This window comes from Chiloscyllium punctatum, chromosome 29 (assembly GCF_047496795.1).
Source record: "Chiloscyllium punctatum isolate Juve2018m chromosome 29, sChiPun1.3, whole genome shotgun sequence".
Taxonomy (NCBI): domain Eukaryota; kingdom Metazoa; phylum Chordata; class Chondrichthyes; order Orectolobiformes; family Hemiscylliidae; genus Chiloscyllium; species Chiloscyllium punctatum.
Genome location: NC_092767.1, coordinates 58479893 through 58504750, shown reverse-complemented (window position 1 = coordinate 58504750; position 24858 = coordinate 58479893). Strand labels below are relative to the sequence as shown.

The 24858-nt window shown below is 43.7% G+C and overlaps 1 protein-coding gene across 5 annotated transcripts; it reads right to left on the bottom strand.

Annotated features, from left to right (window-relative positions):
* Nucleotides 1–871: 871 nt before the first annotated feature.
* bloc1s3 (biogenesis of lysosomal organelles complex-1, subunit 3) lies at nucleotides 872–22074 on the bottom strand. Of its 5 annotated transcripts, none has more exons than XM_072549161.1 (3): nucleotides 21915–22074; nucleotides 19603–19734; nucleotides 873–2761 (listed from the first exon to the last, which is right to left on the bottom strand). In XM_072549161.1, the coding sequence occupies exon 3, from the start codon at nucleotides 2746–2748 to the stop codon at nucleotides 2170–2172; it is 579 nt and encodes a 192-aa protein (XP_072405262.1). In that variant the 5' UTR covers nucleotides 2749–2761; nucleotides 19603–19734; nucleotides 21915–22074; the 3' UTR covers nucleotides 873–2169. The 5 variants fall into 5 exon arrangements, with proteins under 5 accessions (XP_072405264.1, XP_072405265.1, XP_072405262.1 ...); XM_072549162.1 differs by having other exon boundaries at nucleotides 21988–22046; XM_072549163.1 differs by lacking the exon at nucleotides 19603–19734 and having other exon boundaries at nucleotides 872–2761; nucleotides 21988–22066.
* Between the last annotated feature and the right edge of the window lie 2784 nt (nucleotides 22075–24858).

Sequence of the window (24858 nt, the reverse complement as noted above, 5' to 3'; positions counted from 1 at the left end):
GTCCTGCTAAGATTTGCTTTCCCAAAATGCAGCAACTTATTTGAATTAAAATCCATCTGCCACTTCTCAGCCCAGAATTAATTGTTTGCATATCAGGAAAGCTGTAAAAGATAGAGAAAACGCATACAAACACAGCCACATGAATGCAGTGACAGTTTCCCACTATTTCTCCCACTGTGACCTCGCTGTGAGCGTTGGAAATTGTGAGAAATGAGACACCAAGAGGGGGAGGGCATTGGAAGTCAGTCACAGAGTGTCAGAGAGGGAGCATAACTGGAGCACAATGGCAGTCATTGTTGCCTCAGAATTTACAACCTCTCTGGGGAGGGGGAGGGGGAGGGGGAGGGGTCCCAGCTTACTGCATACAATTTGTTCCTTCTTTGCATTTCATAAAGAGCAATGGTTAGAAATTTGTTCAGCTTGCTACTTTTGGAGAGTTAACAGAAAAGAAAGAACGAGAGCTAACAAGAGCTTGTGACATTTAGGGTGGGTGCTTGATTGCTCCAAAATAAATGAACCCTTAGAAATTTATGATGCACAGGTTTACAACACACAATCTCTGACAACATCAATCTGTTGGCAAGTTGTTAGTTAGCATTATTCACTTCACATTAGTAGTCAGCTCTTAAATCTTGACAATGCAAACCAAGATAGCACAGGTGAACAGATATAATGCAACCAATCTTTCAAGTATTAAAGAGATGAACAGTTGCTCGAAAGCCAAGTCTCTGCCAGTTCTAATTGTGATTATAATTAGATTACCACAAACACACTGAGATGACTGACAGCACAATTCCTGCAGGCTGGGCCCTGCAGAAGGCCAGCTCGAATAAACTTAGACAGCACAAGCTGAGTATTTTTAAAAATTTATTCACAGAATTTTAAAATTCTGGCCAGGATTTATTGCCCATTCCTAATTGGTGGCGAGCTGCCTTCTTAAACCACTGCAGTCCATGGGATATTATTGCACAGTACTTTTAAGGAAGTGGTTCCAGGATTTTAATCCAGAGATAGTGAAGCAAAGACAGTACACTTCCAAGTCATAATTGTGAGGGTTAGGGTTAGGCCTTTTGAAATATCGGCATACCTACACCCAAATGACAGAAGTTTGAGGCAGCAAATCACGACCATCTTCTAAAGGACTGGGCAATAATTGCTGGTCCAGTTAGCAAACGTCACATTCCCTGCATTAATTTCAAAAAACTTGGTTTGCAATGTCAGAGTTCATTTGACCTTGGGTACTACTGCTCAGCCTCCAAAGCACACTGGTGCACCTTTCATCTCAAGGCATCATTTGTCAAGCTGTAGCTCTGTGTCAAGGACACCCTGTAGAAACAACAGCTATCAGGAGAAAAAGGTTGGCAGTGGTGAGAGCATTAACTTTATAAGTCATGTTTTTCTTCCAGAAACACTCAACCACATTAAGGAAAAAGTGCAAAATTGGTTTACTGGTCATACTGAGAGTCTTATAAACAATTATAGAAAGGCAGTTCCAGTTCAATTCATAATATCACAGTGAATATCCATTATTACATAACATTAATTCTGATATCTCTCCATGACAAATCAGTCAAGGACTCCATAACAATTAATCAGTAGACCTGCAATTAAGCCTATTGCACAGCTGTCTCACAGCCCGGTCAGTTAAACATAATAGAGAGGGTGTTCATCTTTTCCATTAAAAGATGTTGACTTTTCAAAGCGTGCTTTGACATGTAAAATCTTCAAATAATTACTTGTATGCAGTAGCAGTGAGAACCTGGAAACATTTCAGGCAATTATTAAAGAGCACGATCTGAGATTGGTCAGATAACTGTGATGATGTGTATTGGAAGTTTTCCAAATTTTGGTGCATTAGTAAAACATAATAAATGAGCCCAATCATAACACTTATAGAACTTAAATACGATACTCACAAAGTTCTAGAATCATACCACTGGTGGGCAAGAAACATAACAATTGGTGGCAGGTAACAAGTTAAATTCTAAGAGACTTCCTGAGCTGAGCCTAAATTAACTCTTCTCAAAGTGCTTACAACATTGATCTGAGCCACTTTGACAATCAAACAAATTGCAGTATTAGTCACAGCTTTAAATTTTCCTGAAACACACCTTAAAAGGCCTAGGAATTCAATCTGCAATAAGACTTCAACTACCTGTACAAACAAGCTCAGACCTGTGCTAGCCTAGTTGTTGTCGGGGGGATCTGGATGTCAGGGAGTAAGTTACAGCTTGTGATTATATCCATTTTTTCTGAAACAGATCTCAAATCGTCCAAGATTAAGCGAATACTGTGCGATGCGTTAATTATCCCGTTCTGGGAGTTGCTTAGATGGCTGGTGGCGATTCGGATCTCCTTGGTTGCACTCTCATACATCTGCTTCACTGCCTGCTCCACATTCTGGTGAAGACGCCCATTACTTTCCCTCAGCTTCTGTTGCAGCAAGGTACTATACCGCCCTTGGTGGCGAATCTTCACAGCTGGTTTCTCTTCTACCGCAGTCAGGATGTCCGACTGCTCCCCCCGGATCACTATCAGTGGTGGCAGGCCACGCTGAATGGCCTGCTGGATATCACACACTGCCATTGCACAGTCCTCCTCCTCCTCAGTTTCTGATGCTTCACCAGCCACTTTGGTTCCAGTCTGCAAGATAGCTGCCGGGGCAGAGGAAGTCAGATACAACTCCTCCTCGGAGTCTGTCTCTGACGCCTCTCCCTGAACAATGGTCTGATATTGTGTGGTAGTCATTTTTCTTGCTCACCTGAGGAACAGAACATATGACTGTTATTTTTTTGTGCTTAACAATATTCTTCTGCATGTCAGCTTCCTCTTAGAAAAATGGGTGCAATCATTGAATCCCTATAGTTCAGAAAAAGGCCTTTCAGCCCATGAAGTCTACAAAGATCATCCCATCCCTCTACTCTATTCCCGTAATGCCACATTTACCAATCCACTTAACTTGCTCATCTTTGGACTGTGGGTGGAAACTGGAGAACCTGATGGAAACACCGGGGGGGGGTGGGGGGAGAAGAAATGTGCAAACTCCACAGAGACAGTCACCTGTGGATGGAATCAAACACGGGTCCCTAGTGCTGTGAGGCACCAGTGCTAACCACTGAGCCACTATGCTGCTCAGTGTAGCTAGCTGTACATACTGTATACAACAATTAGGATCATTGTGATCTCCTGGACCAGTTAGGATCACCCAAAACACAAGGGTTTGGAACAGAATTTCCAAAATGATCCTTCCTGGTCTTCCCAAATTGGTCCATATTTTAATGTTTCCTCATCTTTCAGGAGATTACCTGGTTGTGGGTGGGGTGATAATGAACAAGGTATCACAATGTGTGGGATAAGTTGGATGGACCAGCAGGTTTATTCCTGTCCATAATGGCTCAGATGCAAACACAGCTAACCAATGAGAGCTGCAAGCTATTCTTCTAACCAGAGCTTGAGTCTTGGAATGGTCTTGCTGCCTAGCAGTGTCCCAGCCAACCCATTCATGTACCTTAGCTGTGAAGCAATGTCAGCAACAAGTCGATTTCATTCGTGATCGGTCACTTCCAATGAGCAGCAATTACATAATAATCCGTTTTCATTCTGCTCCGTAATTTTATTTCATTTATTTTATTCATCTTTTAAAAAATTTTTTTCACTGTTCTGTACCTCTTGTTTCTTGATTGTCTCTTTCTCTCGCTCCCCATTCTCCCATCACCTTTTTCCTTTCTCCCCTGTTTTCCATTTTGCCTCTGCTTCACCCATCCCCACATATTTTGTCACATAGTACTGGCTTCAGCCTTGGTCATTCACAGCTCCTAATCTCCCTATAATCTCTCTATGCACTGTCATTATCATCTCTTTATTGCTACCTTTGCTTCTGGAGCCATGACTCACTTTCTCTCAGTCTCCTATAAATACTTTTTCTCCCTTTTTTAAGCTTTGACAAAGGGTCAGTTAGACTCGAAACATCAGCTCTTTTCTCTCCCTACAGATGCTGCCAGACCTGCTGAGATTTTCCAGCATTTTCTCTTTTGGGGGCAGCAACTACAATTGAATTGTGATTCCATTCCTTTTTGCTTACCTTGCTTGCCTCTTGGAAAATAGACTAAAAGGTATGAGGGTAAATAGACAGAGGGAAACATTTAAACAGACAATTCAGAACATTCAACAAAAATACATGCTGTTTCATTTTTAGATTAAACAGAGGATTACTTAATGGATATGAAGTAAACAGTCAGTTAAAATAAGGCATTTTCAAGTTGGCAGTCCGTGCTTAACAGAGTGCTACAAGGATCAGGGTTAGGGCGTCAACTGTTTACTCTCTTTACTCAAAGTAGTACGGGCGAGGAATGTACTGCCTGCAACAGTAGTAGACTTGCGAACTTTAAGAGCATTTTAATGGTCATTGGTTAGACATATGGATGAGAATGGAATAGTGTAGGATAGATGTACTTCAGATTGGTTCTACAGGTCAGCACAACAGCAAGGGCAGAGGGGCCTGGATTGCGCTGGAATGTTCTATTTATACTTTACATCATTGTCTTTTTGTCTCAGTTATTAATGTCTCCTACTGTAATGAAAGGGATGAGTTATGAAATGAATGTGATTTGGCATAGACTGCTTAATTCAAGCTGAAAACCGGTTAGTGAAGTGGGCTGTACAATCTGCACTAATTGCTACGCAGCATTAGGCCAGGTGGCACGATGACCATGGAGCTCAAGAGCTACTTAGAGCAAAGTGTAAAATATCCACACCTAAAACAAAGGCAAAAGCAGCATGGGCTGACTGTAACAGACCTTATGTCTCTAGGACTTCAGACAGAAAAGGAAAAGGAAGAGAGTAAGGTCTCAGAGAGAGACAAAACACTGCAGCTTGTGTGCAAAGTACAGAGTCTGTATGCTACCTTCCTGAGGAGTACCAAGCAGAATGCAGGAGGAAAATGGCCCCTGGATAAACAGACTCATCTGTGGTAATTTAATGCACTTGGAAGATTTGTCCTGGTGTGATGGGGGGGATAGAAGAATTGACAGAGTGGATCTTCCAGCTAGTATTCAATTTGAAATTTCTCCCAAAGAACATATAAGAACGTATAGAATGAAGAGCAGGAGCAGGCCGCCTGGCCCTTCGAGCCTGCCCCACCACTCAATAAGATCATGACCGATCTTTTCATGGCCTCAACTCCACTTAGCTGCATTTTCACCATATCCCTTAATTCCTTTATTTTTCAAAAAAGTATCTACCTTAGCTTTAAAAACAATTATTGAAGTAGTGTCAACTACTTCCCTGGGCATGGAATTCCATAGATTAACAACCCTCTGGGTGAAGAAGCTCCTTCTCAATTCAGTTCTAAACCTGCTCCCTCTAATCTTGAGGCCAAGCCCTCTTGCCAGTGGAAACATCCTATTTCTATTTTATCGATTTCCTTCATAATTTTATATGTTTCTATAAGATCCCCCTCATTCTTCTGAATTCCAATGAATATAATCCCAATCTACTCAGTCTCTCCTCATAAACCAAATCCCCCAATTCCGGAAACAACCTCGTGAACCTCCTCTGCACCTCCTCCAGTGCAAGTACACCCTTTCTTAAGGAGACCAAATGTGCACACAGTACTCCAGGGGTGGCCTCACCAGCATCTTGTACAGCTGTAACATTGCCTCTCTGCTTCTAAACTCAACCCCTTTAGCAATGAAGGACAAAATTCCATTTGCCTTCCTAATTACTTGTTGTACCTGCAGACCAACCTTCTGCAATTCATGCACAAGGACACTCAGGTCCTCTGCAAATCAGCATGCTGCAACTTTTTACCATTCAATAATAATTTATTTAGTTACTCTGACTAAAATGTATGACTTCACATTTACTCACACTGTATTCCAACTGCCAGACATTTGCCCACTAATTCAATGTATCTATGTTCTAAAGATAAAACTTGGAAAAATGCAGAGTACTGAATGTGCCCACAGCTGGGAGTCAACAGTCAAACTACACAGGGGGAAAGTGGGCAAATTCACCCTTGAAAAACTATCAGTAAGCCAAGACGATGGGAGTAGCAAACTCAAGAAAGATTGCCCCCATACAATATTACCATACATTATGCCATCTCTGGTTTGGGGCTGAATATTTGAAAGCACAGGGAGACGGCAAACACGTACAATTTGACTGGCGTGGTGAATAAAAGTGTATAAGACAGAACCTAAAAGGGGTTGCTCATCGAATCACAGATTCTGTTTTCCACAATGCTGTTCCAGCTCCTCCAATGATGAGTTCCCTCTCTGCTGCTCTGTCAGAATAAGAAGCTATGATTGTAGGAACAGCAAGGATGGGAGGTAGGAATTGGAGGAACTGGAGAAATTGAAGTAAAGTAGAGGGATATGTGCCTCTTGTCAGATGTGGGAGTTTAAGGAGAGTTTACAGGTTACTGCGGATTATATCTGCAATAAATGCTGTTGGTTGCAAATCGTATCAGATCGAATGGATCGGTTGGAGAGACTGTTAGAGGCAATGAGGAATTTGCAACAGCAACAGTATGTGGTGGATGGCAGTTATAGAAAGGGGGAAAAGTCGCAGATACAATCACATGGATGGGTTAAATTCAGGAAAGGTAAGAGAGGTCTTCTTTGGCTATCCCCATTTCAAACAAGTATGCTGTTTTGAAATATGTAGGAGGTGATGGATTCTCAGGGGAATGTAGCTCGAACAGCCAAGTTTCTGGTATTGAGACTGGCTCTAATGCAATGAGGGATACGTCGGGTTCCAACAGATCAATTGTGTTAGGGGATTCTCTAGTCCGAGGCACAGACAGACGTTTCTGCGGCCAGCAGAGAGAAAAAAAAATCAGAAAACTTATTTCTATAGTCTTTTAATTAAGATGTAAGAGGAACAAAGAGACAGCAAGGCAGATGGGCAGCAGGAAATACAGAAATAAGACCAGGAGTAGACATGGAGGAGCCACTTGTACTGAGATCAAAGGCAGCAAGAAGCAAAGAGAAGGTCCCTCATATATGTTGGTGGGTGGGGACCTGGGAGGCAACAGGAAATGATCAACCACACAGATTCATTTGGTCTTTCATTAAGGTCACAAACTGCTTATGTTTTTCGCACTGCATCAAATAGTTGGAGTTTGAGATTAATCTAATCTTGTCTTTGGGCAGCCACAGACCTTAATGCCACCACATGGCGGTTACTTTGCAAAGCAAATTCTAAAATCTAACACTGACACAAAGTTGACATGCTATTTTGGTTTGATTAATTCTAGACTTGAGGTGAATGAGCTGTGGTAAATTAAAGAATCTTTCTGATCGCTGTCTGGTGCATCTACAAAAAGGAAAATCTTCGGAAAATTGAATATTCACTGCTGCTTTTAGTTTGTTTATTACAATACTTTAGAAAACTTAAAATATTAGACAATTCCTTTAAGTTGATCGCTGGGAAATCAAACATCTTTTAAAAACTTTTTAAACATGGAAAATACCAAGAGTGCTGACAATACAAAGCTTGGAGGAAACACAAATTGTGAGGAGTGAACACAGAAGCTGCAAAGAGATAGAGACAGGAGTGGACACCAAGATAGCAGATAGGGAATAATGTGGGGTTTATGAATATATTTATTTTGTCCTTAAAATTAGAAAAGTAGATGTTTTCAAAAAGTCAAGAAACATGTATATACTGATGTTGAAAGAAACTTGAAGGCGCATGTGTTAGGAATGCAGGAGTTGAGCCTAGGAGGACAAGCAGGCAGCTGAGGAAGATAGACAGCAGGCAACTTGGGAAGACAAAGATGTTGCTGAAAAACATGTTGCTGGAAAAGCGCAGCAGGTCAGGCAGCATCTAAGGAGCAGGGGAATCAACGTTTTGGGCATTAGCCCTTCTTCAGGAATGAGGAAGGTGTGCCAAGCGGGCTAAGATAAAAGATAGGGAGGAGGGACTTGGGGGAGGGGCGTTGGGAATGCAATAGGTGGAAGGAGGTTAAGGTGAGGGTGATAGGCTGGAGAGGGGGTGGAGGCGGAGAGCTCGGGAAGAAGATTGCAGGTCAAGAAGGCGGTCCTGAGTCTGAGGGTTGGGACTAAGATAAGGGGTGGGGGGGGGGGGGGGGGGGGGAGAAAGAGGGGAGAAAGAGGGGAAATGAGAAAGCTGGAGAAATTGGAATTCATCCCTTGTGGTTGAAGGGTTCCCAGGTGGAAGATGAGGTGCTCTTCCTCCAGGCATCGTGTTGCCATGGTCTGGTGATGGAGGAGGCCAAGGACCTGCATGTCCTGGCGGAGTGGGAGGGGGAGTTAAAGTGTTCAGCCACGGAGTGGTTGGGTTGGTTGGTGCGGGTGGCCCAGAGGTGTTCTCTGAAACGTTCCGCAAGTAGGCGGCCTGTCTCCCCAATGTACAGGAGGCCACATCAGTTGCAGCGGATGCAGTAAATGATGTGTGTGGAGGTGCAGGTGAATTTGTGACGGATATGGAAGGATCCCTAGGGGCCTTGGAGGGAAGTGAGGGGGGAGCTGTGGGCGCAAGTTTTGCATTTCTTGCGGTTGCAGGGGAGTGTGCCGGGAGTGGAGGTTGGGTTGGTGGGGTGTGTGGACTGGACAAGGGAGTCGCGGAGGGAGTGGTCTTTCCGAACGCTGATAGGGGAGGGGAGGGAAATATATCCTTGGTGGTGGGGTCTGTTTGGAGGTGGCGGACAGCCGCGCTTTTCCAGCATCACATTGTTCAGCTCGGATCTCCAGCATCTGCAGTCCTCACTTTCTCCAAGACAAAGATGTTGGTCTTTATTGCAAAGTACTGGACTACAAAAATAAATATATCCATGAATTTTGGTTCAATAAGCCAGGGGATCAGTGGTGGGTTCAATGAAGAGTGCAAGAGGGCATGCTCGGAGGAGCATCAGCACACCCACACACACACATCAGGTGTCAAGCTGGTGAAGCTGCAGTACAGGATTACGTGCATGCCAGAGCTCTCAGGTGAATGAATAGTGGACAATTCCACCATTAAACAACCCTTCAAATATTCCTATCCTCAATGATTGAGGAGCTGAATACATCAGTGTGAAAGATAAAACTGAAATACTGTTGGCCAGGAGTGCAGAGTTGATGATCCAATGACACCTCTCTGAAATCTCAGCATCACAGACATCATTCATCAACTAAATCCACGTGATATCAAGAAACTAGCTGAAGGCATTGGACTCTGCAAAGGCTATAAGCCCTATTTAGTATTATTCTAAGAACTTATGCTCCTGAACTTGCAACATCCCTAGCCTAGCTGCTCCAATACAGCTACAACACTGGCATAAATTTGGGAAACTGCCCACATATCCTATTCACAAGAAGCAGGGCAAATCTAATCTGGCCAATTACCACTTTATGAGTCTACTCACGATCATCAGGAAAGTGACGGAAGTCTACAACAGTACTATCAAGTTACACTTACACTGTTGACTCATGCTCAGTTCCACTAGGACTACACAGCCCTTGACATCATTACAGATTTGGTACAAGTGTGGTTTAAAGAGTTGAATTTCAGAGGACTGCACTTTACTTGTCTAACACTTGGAATGAGCAGATGGCCTTATAATGAAAGGCTAGACAGGTTAGGCATGTTTCTGCTGGAGTTCAGAAGAGACAAAGGCGACTTAATTGGAATATATCAGATCCTGGGGAGACTTGACCAGGAGGATATTGAAAGGATGGTGCCTCGTGTGGAAGAATCTAGAACGAGGGTAATAATTTAAAAATAAGGCATTTCCCATTTAAAACTGAGATGAGAAAATAATTTTTTGTCTAAGAGGGTTTAAGAATCTTTGGAGTTCCCTTCTTCAAAAGACAGTCAGAGATGTACAGCATGGAAACAAATCGTTCGGTCCTACTCGTCCATGCCAACCAGCTATCCCAACTCAATGTAGCCTCACCTGCCAGCACCTAGCCCATATCCCTCCAAACCCTTCCTATTCATATACCCATCCAAATGCTTCTTAAAATGTTACTCTAAGAGAAGATATTTTGGAAGCTTCATCCAGCAAAACCATCTGGGTAAAACACAGGAATAAGAAAGGTCTACACCGACCCTCCAAAGAGTAACCCACCCAGACCCATTTCCCTCTGACTGATGCACCGAACACTATGGGCAATTTAGCATGGCCAATTCACCTGACCTGCACATCTTTGGATTGTGGGAGGAAATTGGAGCACCTGGAGGAAACCCACACAGACACGGAGAAAGTGCAAACTCCACACAGACAGGTGGGAATCGAACCCAGGACACTGGTGCTGTGAGGCAGTAGCCACCGTGCCGCCCTTATGACCATATCCAACAAGAGAGATCTTCTGTTGACGTTCAATATCATTACTATTTCTGGGCACCACATTTTAGGAACATTGTGAAGCCACTGAAAGTGGTGCAGAAAGGATTTACAAGAATAGTTCAGTATGAAGAAAGATTAAGGTAGTTGAGACTGATTTCCTTCGAGAAATGAAGCCAAAGAAGAGATTTTATAGAGGTGCTCAAAATCATGAGAGGGTCTGTATAGAATAGATGCAGGAAAACTATAAAGATTGTGAACAAGAAAGGAAAGATTTAAGGAAATGGGCAAATGAAGCAACAGTGAAACAAGGAGAAACTTTGCTCATACAGTGGGTGGTCAGGATCTAGAATGTGCTGTCTCAGAATGATATAGAATGCTGTACTTTTGCAACACCATGCTCTCGACTTTGATGTTCAATGCCAGCCTGTTGGGTTTCTTTCTGTACCTGTAAGTTAAATTGTTGGTTTCCACGTGACTGGACCTTTCAAGGACCCCCCCCACACTTTACCCCCTTCTCTGCTCATTACCAAGCGGTCAAGTGCCTATGCCTCCAGCTTGAACTCTCCAAGACTTGACTGACCTCTTTTGCCATGCAATGTATCCTATCCATGACTGAGCTTTCCCTGATAAACCGCCTGTCCATCCAAATTTATACTCTAACCTCAATCACTCCAGAATCTCTAGTGAGGTCATTCCCCTTCAACGACAAACCCATGATCTTTCCTTCCTTTGTACTCCCTATGTGTGTGTGCATGGCCTGATGTCTTAAGGCTATCCTCCTGATGGTCAGGAGCCCTCTTAATCTTGCTGGTGCCTGAGAAATTGATTCGAAGAAAGATTAATCAGTTTACAGTAGGGCTTCGAGAAAAATCTACCCTTGTGTTACCCAACCATTAAGATATCCTTTCCGCTTTCTTTGAACCCCCTGAAAATATCAAAACCTATCATTAGATAGGGTTAAAGTAAATATCCCCACAGTTCTCTTGCGGTACTGTTTTAGAAACACGTGTTGCCAAAATGATCATGCTCATAATTTTCATGACAATTTCACTCTTTGTTTTTTCTGGTATTCATACATTACCCCTTTTATTGGTCTCCCTCAACCACAAGTAAAACAACCCACCAAGGAATACGCAAGTGAATATTGCAATATTGCAGTTACTAGCGGTGTTCCGCAAGGATCTGTTTTGGGACCATTGCTGTTTGTCATTTTTATAAATGACCTGGAGGAGAGGCTAGAAGGTTGGGTGAGCAAGTTTGTGGATGATACGAAAGTCGATGGAGTTGTTGACAGTGAGGAAGGATGTGTCAGGTTACAGCGGGATATAGATAAGCTGCAGAGCTGGGCAGAAAGGTGGCAAATGGAGTTCAATGTAGGTAAGTGTGAAGTGATTCACTTTGGTAAGAGTAACAAGAAGATGGGGTACTAGGCTAATGGTTGGATACTTGGTAGTGTGGATGAGCAGAGGAATCTTGGTGTCCATGTACACAGATCTCTGAAAGTTGCCACCCAGGTAAATAGTGCAGTGAAGAAGGTGTATGGCGTACTGGCTTTTATTGGTAGAGGAATTGAGTTCCGGAGTCCTGAGGTCATGTTGCAGTTGTATAAGACTCTGGTGCAGCCGCATCTGGAGTATTGTGTGCAGTTTTGGTCGCCATACTATAGGAAGGATGTGGAGGCACTGGAATGGGTGCAGAGGAGATTTACCAGGATGTTGCCTGGTATGGTAGGAAGATCGTATGAGGAAAGGCTGAGGCACTTGGGGCTGTTTTCATTGGAGAAAAGAAGGTTTAGGGGTGACTTGATAGAGGTGTACAAGATGATTAGGGGTTCAGAAATGGTTGACCATAAAAACTTTTTTCCACGTATGGAGTCAGCTATTATGAGGGGGCATAGCTTTAAATTAAGGGGTGGTAGGTATAGGACAGATGTTAGGAGTAGATTCTTTACTCAGCGAGTCGTGAGTTCATGGAATGCCCTGCCAGCAGCAGTGGTGGACTCTCCCTCTTTATGGGCATTTAAACGGGCATTGGATAGGCATATGGAGGATAGTGGGCTCGTGTAGGTTAGGTGGGCTTGGATCGGCGCAACATCGAGGGCCAAAGGGCCTGTACTGCGCTGTATTTTCCTATATTCTATGTTCTAAGTACAATTCAGGAATGCAAGAAGGAACAGGACTATTACCTGAAAAAGAAAAATAGAAAGCATTTTAGGCAAGGAGTGCATAAGATGAAATTTACTCATTTGGAGTACCAATGCAGATATCACAGGCCAAATGGTCTCTTTCTGTGCTCTAACAACCCTGTGAAACAGAAGCAAAATGTTGTGGTTGGTGGAAATCAGAAAACTGAATGTAGTAGAATACATTGATGCCGAAATGAAGCAGATGATCTGGGCGTTAATTCACTGTAGTTTTGTGGGATCTTTCTGTGCACAAGTGAGCTGTTGCATGGGAGGAGCGGAGAGATGGTGTCCATTCTGATGTAAACTGTGTGATTTACACATATAATTTTTAATGTTAGTTGCTGCAAGCTTGGTTTTCTGGGGTTTAGCCAGTAACTGATGGGTTTTCTGTTTGCCTGAAGTTCATACTTAGCTAGTTATCTGTAAACTGTAGTGACTTTTAAAAGCAGTTTTTGAAGCCTGGGGATAGAGTGAATGGATTTGGAGCAGGAACGGACTGTTTGTTTTAGATTGCTTCTACAGAGCATGACAAATAAGGGGGCGCAGAGGTTCTTAAAAGTACTCGAACCTGATTTTTCACCGTGGGGTGGGGGGGGGATGAATGAAGGAATATTTTATTTACATTTTTAACTTTGTGCAGTGTTTTATTTCTGTGAAGACTTTGGGACAGGATGATTGTGTTGAACATCACTCCTGAGCGGTATGTACTGAGTTTGGTCCTTTCCAATGAAGAGGTAGAATTGGTCCCAGAACAGATTAAAAACTCGGAGGTGGCTATTTAAGGTCAGTGCAGTGAAGCTTAAGCATCTCGTAGCTCCAAGAAGATATCAAGGCAGATCTAGTTTAAAATGTAACTTTCCAAGGGACTTAAACCTTTTGAGGTGCTACATACAGGGTGTAGTGTGGGACTTGATAAATGGTATCTCCAAACCAGACTGTTAGGAGGGTTAATTGGACAGGACGATGAACAATTCAACAAATGGGAAAGCAGAACTAATGCAATAACAGCCTGTTTTGGCTGCAGTATTATGTACTTGTGGTTCAGCAAACACTTTGATAAAACCAAAACAAAATAAAGTACAATTTGTCAGGACAGGGTCTGGGGTCTGACTTGCCTGGTTAAAAAAAAACTTATAGTCATTTTGTCATACAGCACGGAAACAGACCCTTCAGTCCAACCAGTCCATGCCGAGCATAATCCCAAACTAAACTCATCCCACCTGCCTGCGCCAGCCACAACTCTCCAAACCTTTCCTATTCATCTACTTCTCTAATCTCCTTTTAAACATTGTAACTGTACCTGCATCCACCACTTCCTCAGGAAGATCCCCCTGTGTAAATAAAAACTTTCCCATCTCATCTCATTTAACCATTTCCCCTTTAACCTTAAGTCTATTTCACCTAGTAATTGAGGTTTCTATCCTGAAAAAAAACTATCCACTCTATCCATGTCTTTCAAAATTTTGCAAGTCTCTATCAGGCCATTCTGGGAACATCAAAGATTGTCACAGATTTTCTTGGACTGTCCCAGTACTTGTCCTGCTGTAGGGTGTATGCAGCTCCTGGGATTTATCGATGCTCTGCACACAGTTCACCTGCACATTTGCAGTCCAGTGGCCACTCAGTTACTGCATGAAGCAGCCAGGAAGGTTAGTAGGGAAGGGTGTATGCATGTGGAAAGAGGTGGTTTCCATGGTCTTGGTAAGCGAGGTCATGGGGGTAGGACAGCCCGAATGGCAGAGGAAGAGAGAAAATCTGCAGCTTTAGTTAGGGAGAGTTTGGGAAAAGGGACTTTCAACAGGTCAGCCATAGTGGTGGCTTCTGTCTTTTGGGCTGGTAGCTTTAGTGCTGCAGGCCAGCTCACTTCAGCTTGGGAACTCCAGATAAACCAAATCAGGCAGCGCAATAGCAATCCCAGGTTTTCATAACGATGGCAAGCAGATTACTGATGGTAACAGATTACTGCTGACTCCACCTTTGATAAAATTCCTTGAACTTTTTTAATGCTATCTGTTACTTTAAGTAAGTGTTGCTAAACTGCAGCATCATGTGCTAGGCGAAAGTGAGTATTGCTGATGCTGGAGATTAGAGTCAAGAGAATGCTGCTGGAAAGGCATAGCATGTCAGGCAGCATCTGAGGAGCAGGAAAATCAACGTTTCAGGCAAAAGAACATGTTGGATTTCAGGATCTATGGGTGGCTTAGTGGCTGAGTAGTTAGCACTGCTGCCTCAAAGGGCCAGGGACCTGGGTTTGATTCCAGCCACAGGTGCCTGTGTGGACTTTGCATGTTCTCCCAGTGTCTGCGTGGGTTTCCTCCGGGTGTTCCAGTTTCCTCCCACAATCCAAAGATGTGCAGTTTAGGTGAATTGGCTATGCTAAATTGCCCATAATGTTCAGGGATATGTAGGTTAGGTGCATTAAGTCAGGGGTAAATGTAGAGTAATAGGTAGGGGAATGGGTCTGGATGGGTTACTCTTTGGAAGATCGATGTGGACTTGTTGGGCCAAATGGCCTGTTTCTACACTGTAAGGATTCTATCCTATGATTCTATTTTATCTCTAAATGAGTAAGTGGGACATGCTTGGAGTGAAGGTCTTTTGAGCATGGTGTTCTTACCTTGAGCGGGAGAGGTGTTTGTATGTTGGGCGGCAAGATGGACCTTAGAGAGAGAAACATGTTGAGCACTGATAGTGTTGACAGGAGGCGGACTGTAAGTGAAATATTTCATTGGGGAATAATATAAAGGGCATAATCTTTGCTCTAGGTTTGGCCAACTCCTGGCTTTATAGTTGGACTGGTAATCCTAGGTAATGTTCTGGGGACCCAGCAATATCACAAAGGAAGGTTGAATTTGCTTTTAATCCTTCCGAAGAGGACAGGTGCCTTCCCTGCCTGATATAACCTACAGACACAGTAATATGATTGACTCATTACTGACTTGTGAGTTGCCCTGCCTAACCACTCACAAGAAGCTTTCAAAAAAGAAATGAAATTAGAGAGACCACCAAGCTTTGACTAAACCAGCATAAACAATAACGGCAAACACACAGAGTCATCCCTTCAAGATCCTCCACAAAAACATTTGGGGGTCAGTACCAAAATTAGGAGAACCTGTCTCATGGACTAGTCAAGCAAGAGCCTGACACTGCTACTCACAGAATAATACCTTACAGAATGTTTCACTCAGCACAATCACCACCCTGGATATGTCCTATCGCAAGAACAGGACAGACTCAGCAGAAGTAGTGGCAGAGTCAGGAGGGAATTGTCCTGGGAGTGTTCTGATCCCGTGAAGGCTCAAGACATCAGATCAAACATAGCTTGGGTAACCCTCGTGCTGATTACCATGAATTGCCCTCCCCTCAATTATGAATCAGTACTTCATATTGAAGACTGCTCACAGGACGCACTGAAGGTGGCAGGGGGCGCAGAATGGGAGTCTTCAACACTGGCTTAGCAGTACTGCTATTAACTGACCTGGTCGAGTCCTAATGGACATCGCTGCTAGATGGGTCTGCAAGGAAGTAAGGAGAAACATACTTGACCCCATCCTCCCCAATCTGCCTGCTGCAGATGCATCTGTTCCTGACAATAATCGGTAAGAGTGACCACTGCAGAGTCCTTAGGGAGATGAAAGCCGATCTTCACATTGAGAATAATCTCCATTATGTTGAGTGGCACCATCACTGTGCTAAATGGGATAGACTTCAAACAAAACTAGCAACTCCAGACTGAGAATCCACGAGGTGCAGTGGACCATCAGTAACATCAATCAGTAACCTTGTGGCCTGGCATGTCTCATTTTAGCATTATCATCTAGCCAGGGATCAACCCTGGATTAATGAAGAGTGTAAGAGAGGTCTATCTAAAAGTGAGATATGGTCACTACCACTTCACTACAAGATGCATCTATAATTCCCAGGCAATCCCTCATCTGAGTACTAATGAGAATCAAGTCTGTTGAGCTTCCAAGATCAGATGAGATGAGATTTGGCATTTACGGAATAGTTTGGCTGAAGGCAAAATATTTTGAATCAACTTTCTCAGATGTGGTTATACTCCTCTGCAGCAGGTGGAACTTGAACCCAGGCTTTTTGGTTCAATTTTAGGAACACTATCACTGTACCACTTCCTCAGGGTAGATAGTTTCTGATCAGCCCATTCAGGAATATTATTATAGACCTCTGGATAAGGTGGGACTTAAACCCAAGATTACTGGCTCATAGGAAGAGACAGTAGCTCTACACTGCATCACTTCCTCACATAGAGGTATTTTAAATCCATGTGTCCAAAAATGTTCGGACACACCTCTGGAGCAGGTGGGACTCGAGTCTGGGTCAAACTTTCTTAAGATAGGTATTTCAAATCAACCTGCTCAGAGATGTTAACACACACAGTTGCAGAGGATAGGGTGAAGGTCTCCAGACCAGAGGTATGGACACTACTACCGCACAAGAGCCCAAAAGTCACAATTATTGCTGAAATCCAGCAGTGAACCAACGACCTTTAGATATTCAGACAAATGCTCTCCCACCTGAACTATTTCAGCTGGAACTTCCTCAGGGCTTCCTCAGGGCAAGTGTCTTCAGTTTAACCATCTTCAGTTGCTTCAGCAATGATAAACCCCTCCATTATTACATCAGATGTGGGCAGGTTAATTTATGCAATATTCTGCATCAGATACTACAGCAGTCCAAATGCAATATCCTGGACAATATCAAGTAGCAAGTAACATTTGATCCATACAAGTGCCAGAAAATGACCATGTCCAACTAAAGAAGACATAATCTTTGCCACTTGACTTTTCCACGGTGGCATAACCATCACCTAATTCACCATTATCAACACACTGGGTACAATACTCCCTATAATATACATTCTCAGTGCTTGGACCTCCAAGGTCCGAGCACAGCAGTGACTTCTGAAACCAGAAGGCCACGCCAATCAAACCAATGAATGCATGTGGAACCTCAAAACAGCTGCACAGTCATGGGGCTTAGAGAGAATACTGCCTGGGGGTTACCATTGAACAGAAACTGAAGCGCAGCAGCCATGTAAATACAAGATATACGGGAACACCACAAGCTTCAAATTTCCATCCAAGTCCATAATCAGTCCTTGCCTTTCCAAATACATGTAAATCTTGTCTGTCAGGATTCCAACAACTTGCCCACCTCTGATGTCAAGCTCACCAGTCTAGAGTTCCCTGGCTTTTCCTTACCACCTTTCTTAATTAGGGGCACCACATTAGCCAACCTCTTGTCATCCGACACCTCACCCATGGCTATCAATAATAAATATCTGAGCGAAGGGCAATCACTTCCTTGCTTACCACAAAATTCTAAGGTACACCTGGTCAGGTCATGGGAATTTATGCATATTTTTGCATTTTAAGTCATCCAACACATCCCCCCCTGTAATGTGGACATTTTTCAATATATCATCAGTTATTTCCCCACATTGCTCCCCCTCCCCCGACACCTCAATCACCTGTGTCCTGCCTTATTTCCTAAGAGTAGGTCAAATTTTGTGTCTTTTCCAGTAGGTACATCCACACACTGAATCAGAACATTTTCTTGTACACATTTAACAAACTCCTCTCCATCCAAGCTCTTAACACTATAGCAGTCCCAATCTTTATTTGGAAAGTTAAAATCCCCTACCATGGCCACCCTATTATTCCTACAGATAACTGAGATCTCCTTACAAATTTGTTTCTCCTCAATTTCCTGCTGACTATTGGGGGTAGTACACCCCAATAAGGTGATCATCCCTTCTTATTTCTCAGTTCCACCCAAATAATGCCCCTGGATGTAAATAGCCCGAAGTACAAACAAAATGTTAATCCTTATCAAAAATGCCACTCTCCCCTCCTCTCTTGCCCCCCCATTATAGAATCTACATCCTAGAACTGTCCTGTCCTGTCCATCCCTGAGCCATGTCTCTGTAATTGCAATATCCCAGTGAGAAAGTTTGTAGCCTTACGTTTGACACATCTGCTACACACAGAACTAAACAGGACAACAGGAAAGCGCTTGACCACAGTGAGGGCAGGGGGGAGAAGAGACTGAGACAGAGATCGTAAGAAAGTTGGAAAGAGGGAGAGGTGGGGGGGGGGGAAAAGAGAGAGAGAGAGAGAGAGAGAGAGAGAGAGAGAGAGAGAGACAGAGAGACAGAACATTCTTCTGTAAATTACATTCACTGACCTAAGGGGTCAAGGGTCACTAGCTGAGACAGAGAGAGAGAGAAAGAAACAGGACAGAAGCTGGTGGAAAGGTTAACTCTTTGTGAACTGATTTGACTGAACACTTGCTTGTCAGGGATTGAATGTTTGTGTGTTGTTCCCTAGAGCTCGAGCTCTAGGAATGTTATGAATTTAGTTTGCATTTTGGGAATCTAAGATGATTTTTAAAAAAGTCATTTTGTAGGACAATGGTACTGGGCATGTTAGCTGAGCGAGGTTACCTCATGATCGTTTCCACATAGTTTAGACTAGTCTCTTGTTATAACATACTGTTAAAAGAGAGCTTATTCAGCTAAAGACAATTGGCTGTTTGGGCCTGGCTTGATCAGGGTTTCCCACTATGATGTACATGTAGCTTAATTAATCAAACATACTCAGACTTGTCAATTAGCTTCTCTTCCTCTACCAACTTTTGCCATTTTGTTGCTGCTTATCTGATTCAGGACATGTGGTGTTTTTGTAATCTCAGTACCAATTTCTGTATAAAGACAGTTTGTTTGCAGCAATAAGGAGAGTAGCCTGAGAGAGCTCTTAGGGGTAAGAGCTGGCGGCACTACTCTGCTAATGGTTTTAAAACCTTAGCTCAAGCCTGGTTCATAGGTATCTATGTTACATTGTAACATTGATGCCATTGGTAAATAAAAGGTAATAATTTAAACTAAACTGTCTGTAAGAGTTTTCAATTCCACACTACCACAGAGTACGATTGCTGGGACGAACCAGGAGAGGCTTACAGGTAGAGTCCATGAGGATTTCCCTGAACCGTCTCCAATAGGTACTTTAATACCAGTCCCATGTTTCCAACCATGCAGAGTTTATCTGCCTTATCAGTAGCCCTCTTGCATTGAAATAAGCGCAGTTTAATTTATCAGTCCTACCTCGTTCTCTGCTTTGTTCCTGCTTGTTTGACTTGCTCCTTTCGCCAACTGTACAAGTCTCAGACTGATCCCTTTCCTCGTTATCTTGCTGGTCTCCCCTCTCCACTTTTTTGGAAGTCCTAATTCAGGATTCTTTTAAAAGGTTAAAGGTTAATGTGCAGGTTCAGTTCAGAGTTAGGCCAGGAAACATAATGCTAGCATCCATTTCAAGATTTCGAGAATACAAGATGTACTTGATGTGGAGGTGCCGGTGCTGGACTGGGGTGGACAAAGTTAAAAGTCACACAACACCAGATTATAGTCCACCAGGTTTATTTGGAAGTAATAGCTTACAGAGCCCCTGTCCTTCACCAGGTAGCTGTGCTGCAGGATCATAAGAAACAGAATTTATAAATTGTGTGTCTTATGATCTTGCTCCACAGCTACCTGATGAAGGAGCAGCGTTCTGAAAGCTAATACTTTCAAACAAACCTGTTGGAATATAATTTGGTCTTGTGTGATTTTTAAGGCTGGACAAAGCACTGGTCAGACTGCATTTCGAATACTGAAAGCAGTTTTGGGCCCCCTGCCTAAGGAAGAACGTGCTGGCAATGGAATGAGGTCCAGGAGAGATTTACAAGAATGATCCTGGGGACAATGGGCTAGTCATAGGAGGAATAGTTGATGATCCTGGGTCTGAACTCAGTGGAGTTTAGAAGGATGAGGGGGGGGAAATCTGGTTGAAACTTACAGAATACTAAGAGGCCTGGAATTATCATAAAGGAGACGTTGCCATTAGGAGTCAATGGCACAGTCTCAGAATGAAGGGATGACCCTTTAGAATTATGATGATGACTAATTTCTGCAGCCAGAGGGTGGTTAATCTATGGAACTTATTGCAGTAGAGAGCTGTGGAGGCAAAGTCATTGAGCATATTTAAGACAGAAATTATTAGTTTCTTGATTACTAAACGGGATGAAGGGTTATCGGAGAAGGCAGGAGAATGGGTTTAGAGCAACAGGTCAGCCATGATCGAATGGTGGATCAGACCTGATGGGCCTAATGGCCTAATTCTGCTCCAATATCTTATGATCTTACACTTAGTCTGGATAATTCTGTGCCTGAGCATTATCATTGTTATCTGCAATAAACCCCTCTGCGTATTTCAACACCATGACATCCATGCCCAGTTTCCCATACTACTAAAGATGATGATGTGGTGGTGCCGGTGGACATGTCACCAGATGATGATGTGGAGGTGTTAGTGAACACCTGACGACAGAGCAGTCCTCTAAAAACTAGCTTTTTCAAATTAACCCATTTGGCTATAACCTGACATCGTGTCATTTTTGTCCATGACTAATGATGTAAGCAGAGCTGAAAATGTGTTGCTGGAAAAGCGCAGCAGGTCAGGCAGCATCCAAGGAGCAGGAGAATCAATGTTTCGGGCATGAGCCCTTCTTCAGGAATGAGGAGAGTGTGCCAAGCAGGCTAAGATAAAAGGTAGGGAGGAGGGACTTGGGGGAGGGGCATTGGAAATGCGATAGGTGGAAGGAGGTAAAGGGGAGGGTGATAAGCCAGGGTGGGGGCGGAGAGGTCAGGAAGAAGATTGCAGGTTAGGAAGGTGGTGCTGAGTTCGAGGGTTGGGACTGAGACAAGGTGGGGGGAGGGGAAATGAGGAAACTGGAGAAATCGGAGTTCATCCTAATGATGTAAGCACTTGACAGATCAGGTCAGCCCTTTGCCTAAGGCCAATCCACAGCACTATTCACCCCTCACATCCCTGCTTTGGTCAAAGCATTATTCAATTGACCCTGATCACCCAAGAACAATGACAACAAAAGTACTTTACTGACCCCCAAACACTTTGGATCTAAACGGAGTTCAATTCATTCATTCTCTCTCACACACACACAATCATTCAAAAGAGGAAGGGAGCCTGTCGGATCTTTGCTTCTACATTGACTCTTTGAAGTGCTAGTCTCCCTCCACCACTAAAACTGGCACATTCTGGGAACACGACGTAGACCGCGAGTAAACAGCAGAATGCACCCTTCATTGGCAGCTATTCTGATGGATAGGCTGGCAGAGTGGACGGACTGAATGGCCTCCCACTTTCCTCCGCAATACCGACACAATACCCACAGCAGTCCGCCCAGACAGCTGACTTACACTTGACCCTATTGGTCTGCCTAGCTGTCAATTGTAGTACCGCTGTCCAATCACCGCTGGACGCCTTCCCAGCAGCGCGAGCCGGAAATCGGTTCCAAAGGCAGCCCAACGGAATCTCCGCCGCAGAAAGCCAGTATAGGCCTAAATAATTACACACTCACAATCACGGGTTAACGCTTCCACACTTGTGCATAGAAAGTCTCCCCGACCGTCACCACAATCTCACGCACTCACTCGAAATGATGTCCGCTTATAAGACAACCACACTTCACCTCCAACAGCAAAACAATGTACGGCCGAGTCTGATCACGTGATAGCGACAGAGAGCGCCCTCTAACAACTGGGAGGTTCAATGCAGTTTAGGGCCACAGCGCCTCCTGAAGGCCCGGAGGATGAAATACCCTGAGGTTACAATGTTTAAAATCACTCAACTCTAGGTTATAGTCTCAACAGGTTTATTTTGAATTACTAATTTTCGAAGCGGCGCTCCCAAAGATAGTACTTCCAAATAAACCTGTTGGACCATAACCTGGTGTGGTGTGATTTTTAACATTTTTAAGGTTGTAAACATTCCTATGTCAGCTACTCTCCCAGGCAGTGCATTCCACATTTCCACCATCCTCTGGGTGAAAACATGTTTTCCATCTAAACCTTAGAAGCATGCTCCCTCATCACTCATCCCTTGGACAGCATATATTGCCCACCCTTAGTTGCCATTCTGACGTGGTGCTAGGTTGCCTTCTTGAACCACAGAATCTTGTGCTAAATGTCGAACCACAATGGCATTGGAGGAGGTACGATGGAGTTCCAGGATTTTTACCCAATGACAGTGGATTTAATCTGCAAATCGGTGTTACAACGCTATACAGGCATGATTTGGAGATGCCGGTGTTGGATTGGGGTGTACAATGTTAAAAAATCACACAACACCAGGTTATAGTCCAACAGGTTTAATTGGAAACACTAACATTCGGAGCATCGCTCCTTCATCAGTGGTTGTGGAGGACACAATTGGAAGACACAGAATTTATAGCAAAAGTTTACAGTGTGATGTAACTGAAATTATATATTGAAAAATACCTTGATTGTTTGTTGAGTTTTTCATCTGTTCGAATACCGTAGTATGTACCAAATATATACCAAATACCACTTCTTTCATGTGTAAATCACAAAACCTTTTTTTAAAAGTTACATTCTCAGGTTAACTGTCAGAGGCTGAGGGCTGACCTTATAGAGGTTTACAAAATGATGAGGGGCATGGATAGGGTAAATAGACAAAGTCTTTTCCCTGGGGTTGGGGAGTCTAGAACTAGAGGGCATAGGTTTAGGGTGAGAGGGAAAAGTTGTAAAAGAAACCTAAAGGGCAACCTTTTCACACAGAGGGTGGTATGTGTATGGAATGAGTTGCCAGAGGAAGTGGTGGAGGCTGGTACAATTGCAACATTTAAGAGGCATTTGGATGGGTATATGAATAGGAAGGGTTTGGAGGGATATGGGCTGGGTGCTGGCAGGTGGGACTAGATTGGTTTGGGATAGCTGGTTGGCATGGACGGGTTGGACCGAAGGGTCTGTTTGCAGGCTGTACATCTCTATGACTCTATAATGGTGTTAGCCAGACAATATGTTGAAGGCGTTAGCCCCCTGTGTTCTCTGTCTGTGCCATAATGTTTAGACTGATTCTAATCAGGCACCACACCTTTGAAATTCAGATGAAGTCCACACTCTCATCCTGTGCTCAGGCTACAGCAGTACAATTACGCAGTACAACGGTGTTACATATATTCATGATTTGGAAGAGGATCATGAAGGTACTATTGCCACTTTTGCGCCAGTGTGACCAAAGGTGGTACATATATTAATGATTTTGAAGAGGATCATTGCCACCTTTGTGGATATGATGTGGAGGTGCCGGTGTTGGACTTGGGTGGACAAAGTCAAAAATCACATGACATCGGCTTATTCTCCAACAGGTTTATTTGAAAATACAAGCTTTTGGAGACCCTCAGGCAGCTAGTGGGAGACAATATATTGAACCCCGAATTTGTAGTAAAAGATCAAGGGATCATACAACTTATGCAAATGGATTGATCAAACCTAGATGGCTATTAAGTCTTTAATCTCTCTTTCTCTCAACGCACACGTAAATGGGGTGAATTTTGTTTTATTTCAAAAATATACTTTATTCATAAAAATATTTTGATGATCTGTACAATTGGTCATGCCATACATATATAAACATTCCATTTCTTTGCATAGAGATCGAGTAATCATTCATATATATATACAAGTCTGTACATTGACCCTGTTCTTTGGCAGGCAGATGTTACACAGTGCCTTTCCCTACTGTGCCTTGGCGGCAGCTGCCCCAAGCTTCAGCTGGACGATCAACAGGTTTCAGACAGACCAAAGACCATCTTTGACCGAGTTGATGATCCTCCAGGCACAGTTGATATTCGTTTCGGTATGCATCCCGGGGAACAGACTGTGGAGCACGGAGTCCCATGTCACAGAGCTGCTTGGGACAAACTTTGACAGACACCACTGCATTCGTCTTCAGACTTCCTCTGTATAGGCACATTCCAGAAGGAGGTGTGTGACTGTTTTGTCCTCTCCGCAGCCATTTCGAGGGCAACGTGTGGTGTGGCAGAGAGTCCGGACGTGCATAAAGGAACTCACAGGCAGAGCCCTTCTCACCACCAGCCAAGCCATGTCTTGGTGCTTGTTGGAAAGTTCTGGCGATGAGGCATTCTGCCAAATGACTTTGGCAGTCTGCTCAGGGAACCACTCGACAGGATCCACCCTCTCCTTTTCCCGAAGGGTCTCAAGGACACTACGTGCTGACCACTTCCGAATGGACTTGTGGTCAAAGATGTTTTTCTTCATAAACTTCTCTACGAAGGACAGGTGATATGGAAAGGTCCAACTACTTAGAGCATTCCACGGCAGCGAGGCCAGGCCCATCCTTCACAACACCGGGGACAGGTAGAACCTCAGTACGTAGTGACACTTGGTGTTTGCGTACCGGGGATCCACGCACAATTTGATGCAGCCACACACAAGGGTGAGAGTGGCATTGAGTGTATTTTTTTCCCCCATTGCCCAGAG